Raw genomic sequence first — 7,900 nt, forward strand, 5'->3', positions numbered from 1 at the left:
AAACTCCATCTAGTATTTTTTAATATATTAGTAATTTTCTACATTAAAGTTTTTATGCAATGTCCATATGTTAGAAATACTGCAAAAAAGCTTACGAAAATGTCTTTTATATCTAAAGTACCTTTTTAACCAAAATATTCAATATATGAACGCTATGTTTTATTGCTGGTGTATCAATATGTTCAGACTTTTTGCAAATTGGCATCCCAATAAGTTAGTGGATTATAATTATGGCTAAAATGTTACTCAAAGTATCAGAATAATACTTAATAAGGCATGATGCTCAATTGTCATGCGAGTCTCTATTTATCACCTATACTTCTATCTACTGACTACCCAACCTTGTCCCCAGGGTTTTTTGCCTTCATAATATAAGAGTAGACGGCGAAAAATTTCGCTGTCCTCTCTCAAATCTAAAAGACAAAAAACCTCGGGACGAGGGTGCTGAATACTAAACCCGGTTATAATGGACATAAAATACCGCGAAAATTAATTTCCCCCAAAATAGAACTCTTTTAATTCACAAAAACCAATTCTGCGAAAATTAGGTAGAGGTTTTTCTCATTTCTTTATTTACACTTCATTAATGTCACTTTTTTGAGGTTACTGGAGATATTGACACGGGTTGTTACGAATTTCTTGTATACCGACCAACTAAAATGTGGAACACTATCACCTTTTTGATTTTCAATAAGAGTTATAATTTTGTGAATATTTTCCTCCAGAAAGTCTTTATTTAAACAAATTTAAAGAAATTTGTATAAAAATCTATTTCTATTTAGTGTATTCTAATCTTTATTAAATGTCACCTCTGTGTTAATCTACACAAAGTGTAGAAAAAAACTTTTGTTTGGACCCCAGGTAAAAGAAAAAGTGTTTGAGATGACCTTTAATTATTCTCTATGTCCTGTCTGCTAACATCAAAAAGAAGAAACCGCGACTGTCTAAGACAAAATAATTCACAATAATAAAGCGAAAGTGAATTTATCATTCAAATGAACGCTCGTTGAAAATGAGTGAAGTTGTTATCAAAATTAAAATAAATGACGCCTTAAAAAATTTGTTTGCATACCATAAGACGAGTGTCACAAATGTCATTCTTTGAATATCTCATTTTGTAAATTAAAATTTGCCGCCTCTAAGTTTAAAAAACAACTGATAATGCATCATTTTATAACCACGCCTATCGTGACTAGACCTCCAACTCTCTGTAACATAACCCTTAATTCATCCTCTTCCTCAGCCTGATGTCAAAGCCCCTAGCGCTTACTTTGACGGCAAACAAGTCGCCAGCATCAATGTCCAAAAGGTGAAAACGCCTGAGGACAAGGTTGCTTTAATTAGCTAACGTTTTTTAATCATGAGTAGGCAAAAAATTTAACTTAATTATTATCATAAAAGTTTGTTTCTACATATAACGGAAAAGTTGCCTATGGGAAAAGTATAACCCCCCGCAGTAATGTCGACCCTCTGATTTTTATAAATAGAATTCGTACTTTGCACAAATCAAACAAACAAATAGTCACAGCACCACATTATTGTTACGTCTGTAGAACGCTTCTTCGCAGGTGTAGATGTATAATTAACATAATTCCGAAAGTTTGTGTACAGAGCATTCTGATGTGAGAATTAAATTTTGACATACTACTTCACCAAGACCTTTGATAAGGTACATGCATGCTGGTGGCTTTTTGGTGATCAAAGTTTTTCTCTCTCTATTGAAGCCTATTGAAAAACATTTCTAACGATGCATATGGAATCTTACTCAAATCTTTACAAGCAGCTTATTCTTTCATCAAATGAAGCCGAATTGCATAAAAACTGCTTTGTTCTGCAATCAGTTTGTCGAAAATAAATGTTTAATCAGAATTCTTTTTATAAACTTTTGTTTATGTACTTAAGCAGATGTATTTTTTTATAACACACGAAAAATGAAATTTTGTTGCTGAGAGATGTCGAGAGTTATTAGCATATCAATCAAACGAAAAGTAAAAAAACCACACACAGTATACTAGACTCGCAGAACCTAACTTCAAACCCCAACCCACAAAATCACTCCAGCAATGGAGGGTGAACATGGGATTAAAGTTGGTTGAAACAAAGATGATATTCACTTTGTTTATATTTGGCAAAGTCCAAATAAGGACGCAAATTGTGTAATACTTATTTATATGCAAGAATCAATGTGCTCTTTCTTACTATATCAACAATTTACTATAGTGTTTATGTCAAAACAAACACATTGGCTTCCTGACGTAATCTCAGTTGTTATTTCAAGAGCCGTTTTAGATCCTTAAGCTCCCAGCAAAACGTCGGCGCTCAATGTACTCAATTTCCATTACATTAAAGATGTCTGCGTTTCCTGAATTTTTATTGGTTGTAAAAAAATGTCCTGCCAAATACAAGCGTTGTGGCATTAAAAACATTTAATGCGCATGTCTGGACGATAAACGTTGGAAGCTTTGCCAAAGCCAGATTATGAGAAGCAGTCAGAAGTCCTTCCTAGAACATTAAATTCTGATAGCTAATAAAAATGTTTATTTTAGCTTATTGGAAGGGTTCTTGTTTGGCTTTGCACTAGAAATGTCGTTTCAGTAACAAGTACAAAAGCTGTAGTACGTCATACTTATTTAGGCAAAAAAAATAAATTCTGTAGGATTTGCTAGGAGAAAAATAATTAAGCCAACTAAATATAAGTTTGTCATCTCTATGGCAACGATGTGTATGGTAGGAAACAGATTGCAAGTTTTAGAGTCATCATTAGCATGTGTAAGCGATGTGGCTGATACATCCGCCTCTTTTTCACAATCCAATCATAAAAACTCATTTTTCTAAAAAACTTTATTCACACATGTTAAAATATATCTTACTAATTATAAATAACAAAAAGAGAAACACAAAAACAATACTTTGAACATCAGATGCAATCAGGATGTGACACCTTTCGCCATGTTTAAAACTGTGAAGCAGAAAACAGTGTTACAATACTTTTTTTCAGTTGAAACACAAAATCGAACCTCCTCTTCAACACTTTTGATATTCATTTAAGCTTCAAGTGGTGGGAAATATGAAGGATGAGCTGAATCACAGTAAGTTTCCAAAAACAGTAAAACTTTTAACTTGCGCATAACGTAACACAAAATTAATTTTTGACGACAAACTTTCAATTGGTTGCGGACAAAAACAAAACAAAATATGTTCATTTTAAGCTCAAGTACGAGTTCTTAGCCAGTTATTAAAAAGAAAATACTTAAGGTGTTCAACAACATGAAAATAGCACTATAGCACTGCTATCTATAGGACGGGATTTTAAAAATCTAATAAAAAATTAACGTATAAAACAGGTTATTTTAGGCTATAGCCTTTGATCATCATTTGAGCGATGCGAACGAGTTGAAATACTTTTTGGAGAACCTGGCTGGTTGCCATGACTACTCCTTGGCAATGTCCCGTTGTTATATTGTGATGAATGCTGCGAAACAGAGCGCTGGTCAGATGAACTCCTTGAATAATTTTTTGAGGGTGGAGGGTTTGAAATTTCATCCCGCGTATTGTAAGCTGGTATATAATTATGATTGGTGGGATCGTATTGGCTGTTCACATCTGAATCAAAGTTCGAGATGGGAGTAACTGTATAACCCCTAGATACACTGTCAATTTTAGCGTGTGAAATAGGTACATTGTGCGCCTGCATGAAGCCGGTTGATGTTTGTTGTGTTGGAAAGAAAAATCTGGTTGGAGGTGGCATATACACATGCTGTTGTTGATTCATGTGGTTACTGCTACCGTGAAGCGTCGTGACTGCTGTTGACGGTACCCCAGACGGTGGATTGATACCATCACTTGACGACCGGCGATTTTGGCGTTGTTGTTGATGCGACTGCTGCTTGTAGAGTTTCTTTCTTTCTTCTGGATCATCGCGTCCCGTTTTTTTCGCGTAAAATCTTCTCCAAGAATTTAGAGTTTTTGAAGTCCATATCCACACTCCGCTAGTCACACCTACGACCAGTAACATAAAGTAACGCAGGAAGAAAAGTTCAGGTTTGGGTAAGATATCATCTGTGCAATTTCGGTTGGTTAAACACACAAATATATTTTCTGTTTTCTCCTCCATTTTTTTTAAGCGGTTATACTCGTGTAGAAAACAGCCAACAACAACCGAAGCTGGCACAGAATACAAGACCGAAAATACTCCAATACGCAACACTAACCGCTCGAATTTATTCGTATTTCTCTCCCTGCGAAGCTCTTTCCGTATTTTCACCAACGCCACAAATCCCATGCACAAAAATAAAGTTCCAATCAATAAATAAATCAGCAGAGGAAGTGCGACAAAAAGTAGTAAGTCTTTACTGTTGGAGTTGCCGATGTAACACAGTCCAGACAGTTTGTCGGCGTCAACTTTTCTGGTTACCAAGGCAACAATGGTTTGAATAGTCGGTACCGTCCAGGATATGGCATGAAAAAGCGACGAATATTTCTCAATAGCTTCATGACCCCACTTTAAAGCCGACGATAAAAACCATGTCAGAGATAAAATTACCCACCAAAGCGCAGACGCCATCCCAAAAAAATAAAGAAAGAAAAACACCAACGTACAGGATGTAACAGACATTCCTTCGATGACCACGTGCTTGCCATTCTCAGAGTTTTCACAGATAATGTTTTTGTACCCGCCAAAAGCACGAATTAAATAACCAATCGAGTAGAGGTTATAACAAAACGATAAAAATATGATCGGTCTCTCGGGATATTTGAATCGTTTGTGATCGATTAAAAACGTAGTGACAGTAAGAGCTGTCGAGAGAAAACAAATAATGCCCCATGTTGAGATCCACACTGTGGCAAATTTTACGTCAGCCGACGTGAATGGCTCGTGGTTTTCACATTTTGGTGCGCAATACTCTTTTTTATCTTTCTTGATGTACACTGACTCTGGATCCATACTACATATCGTTCTAAACTTTAGATTTTTACCGCCAAACACTTTCACGAATACATTCCAATTACTTGTCTTTTTCAACGACGACAGCCAATCGATTCCCTTCGGAAATTTTTCAATTATCTGAACCCATGTCGGTTTTGTTGTTAAACTTAAAGCTTTTGTTGTTTTCCTTGATATTTTTGTTGGCTTGGTTGGTTTTGAGTCGGGTGGGCTTCCGCACAACGCATTGTCGTCCATACTTGATAAAAAATCGCATCTTAACACCTCTGGCCATTCGAAACGATATTTTTTCATTAAAGGTTCGCATCCATCTCGAGCCGCTTCACAAACATGTCGGCAGGGATATACCGGCGTCGGAGTGTTGTCGATAGTATGACAAATTGGTAAAAACATGTTACATATAAAAAACTTGAAGTTTTCATAACATTTCACCGAAAATAACGGCGAAAATTCACTAACACGTCGTGTCGCTTCATCCATTTTGTCGACATTCATTTTGACGTTTGGCATTAACGTCATGTTGTAGTTTATATCACTGCATAACTCAACTTCCAATTTTACGCATTTTCCTTCATCGATAAGTAACGATAACACGCTAATGTCACTATAAATTGATACGATAACAACGACGGTTACAAAGTTGGCCAACATGGCGGCGATAAAAGTTGGTTGTACCTTACAGAAAGCTTTTTTATGCGCTCTTTTCAAATCGGAATTGATGAATAATTCGATGAAGGATAATTTGTTTGCTTACGTTAACTAACAGCAGGATATCAACACAACCATACATAAGATATTTCTAAAAAAAACCGACCAAAGAACATGTTAAATATTTACAAAAACAGTAAATGCACATGTTAAATTAATTATATTTTCAACTTCAAGCAAGAAAAAACTTTTCACCGTAAACACTACTTGAAAGTTGCAAATATTATTTCATTAATAATAAAAAAAAATCTATTCGCTTATGTCTTATAGTCTACATTCAAATTTGTAAATAAAAATAGAGTCAAATTAATTGACAACTTTAATGACAATCAGTGACGTCACAACCGCTAGAGCTGAATGACACAAATTTCGTCATGAAGACTCTAAAATTTATAAAATACACGTTCATTTAATAAAAACTTACTTTGAACTTCGTTTTCTGTTTATCACAGACCTACATACACTACTGCTATCGTCGAACCCCTATGTGGATATTACTTTTTTTTCTTTAATAAAGTTTTTCTTTCTTTTATGAACAGAAAAGCATCTGCAAGCTCGATAACAATCGGAAGGAACAATACGTATTGTTATGTTAATTTTAAGGTTGAAGAAAAGTTGTGAATAAAAGGCGAGCATTTTATCGTTGTGTTGTTAAACGTTCAGGCTAATGATTGTTGTGTTTATGAGGGGGTGTCCCAATGTTGATATTTCGAAGCAAGCCACAATTAGAAGTAATTAAAATATTGCACGCGTAAAAAAAAATGTGGCAGTTGGGAAATCAAAAAAATTGGAGAACAATTTGCACATCAAATATCTTTCACATTTTTTAGGATTATCTGTTTTGTTTGTATTGACGGAAATACTTTGTTTGTAATAAAATCAAGTTTTTTAAAAAAAAATTTCCAGAAAAAAAAACATATTCGTGCTAAAGTAAATTTCTTATTATTTCCTTCGCGCCATTTTCCTTTTTGAGAAAGTCATACAAGAGCAGATATCTTTATTTACAACCTCGATCCCAGGACCTCTTGCTGTCGTTCTAATGTCAGAAAATATACAAGATGCTCGGTGAACGAGCATGGTTTATATGAACATGTAAAATGTGATTTTGAGAAGCGAGTCTAATTATACAGGCCCAGTTCTTTTAAAAGACCTTTAGAACATAGAAGTTTTTAACCTAACCAGTTCTCGCTAAATAAATAAATTCGTAAGAAACAAGGATTTCTTACCTTCGAAATATAGCGAACTACTTTTTTGTACTGTAGACACCGTGTTATGAAGCAATTAGTCAAGAAGAAATAACGTACTCAAAGTTCAGTTACAAGCAATTAGCGGAATCTTCTTAACTGTTTTAAAATCCCTTTAATTTTAATTCTTCTTTATCTGTCTATAATTGGAGATGTAATCCCATTTTTATATGTGTTTTTAGAAACAAACAAGACAAATGGATTACAGTCTTATAAAGTTGAGTTACATGACCAATAGTGTAATTGTGTGCCGAAATATAGTGATTTGTAAATCTTTCAGGATAATGCAATCCTAAAATGTGGAAAAATGTTTAACTTGCCGCGAGCTTGGATTATCGGAAACCAGCCGAATATGGTTTCATTCAAAAGTTACAGCTGGCTACGTGAAGTCTACGGCTGCTGAAAAGCATGGTTCCTGCAGGACCTAAATTCAACTTGTACATCCTTAGCATAAATTAGCAATTTGGCAGTCATTTGGAAAGGACGATATCGTTGTGGAGATTTCATGCTCATGTTACACAGATATAAGGACAAAGTGAGGATGCGGTGTACATAAAAAATCGAGGTTTCTTTCTCGACGACCAAGCTGATTACAATCATTTTATTTTGTTAAAAAACAAGAAACAAAAGTTGTATAAAAAAGTTCTGCCTGGTCGTCGTAGCAACTTCTATAATGTTGTCGCCATGAAAATCAAGAAAAAACACCGCCTGATAAATCTTTAATCACTTTCTTATATAGCGAATCAAAATCAAAAAATAACCACCCTAGTTCCCCTGTCCCTAAAAAAAGCTCTACTCGCGTTTTCAAAGCCGGTGACTAATCATTAAAGCCAACTAAAGAGGGGGATGACCAGTTGCAACGAATAAATACAAATCACAATTTCGCTTTATTGTTTTTCAAAAAAATCTAAAAATTTTTTTTTGTTTGTTATGGGTCCACAACCATTTCTCAACATCCTCCACGTATGCACGTACGCCTTTAGCCTTGCACTGATGTAGCAAT

The 7,900-nt window shown here is 34.9% G+C and overlaps 1 protein-coding gene across 2 annotated transcripts; it reads right to left on the reverse strand.

Annotated features, from left to right (window-relative positions):
- Positions 1-2,826: 2,826 nt before the first annotated feature.
- Positions 2,827-6,949, reverse strand: LOC130645657 (frizzled-10-B-like). Of its 2 annotated transcripts, none has more exons than XM_057451716.1 (2): positions 6,880-6,949; positions 2,827-5,744 (listed from the first exon to the last, which is right to left on the reverse strand). In XM_057451716.1, exon 2 carries the CDS (start codon positions 5,594-5,596, stop codon positions 3,356-3,358), a length of 2,241 nt encoding a protein of 746 aa, XP_057307699.1. In that variant the 5' UTR covers positions 5,597-5,744; positions 6,880-6,949; the 3' UTR covers positions 2,827-3,355. The 2 variants fall into 2 exon arrangements, with proteins under 2 accessions (XP_057307699.1, XP_057307698.1); XM_057451715.1 differs by lacking the exon at positions 6,880-6,949 and adding an exon at positions 6,078-6,230.
- Positions 6,950-7,900: the final 951 nt, after the last annotated feature.

The sequence above is a fragment of the Hydractinia symbiolongicarpus genome, chromosome 5 (genome assembly GCF_029227915.1).
Source record: "Hydractinia symbiolongicarpus strain clone_291-10 chromosome 5, HSymV2.1, whole genome shotgun sequence".
NCBI lineage: Eukaryota > Metazoa > Cnidaria > Hydrozoa > Anthoathecata > Hydractiniidae > Hydractinia > Hydractinia symbiolongicarpus.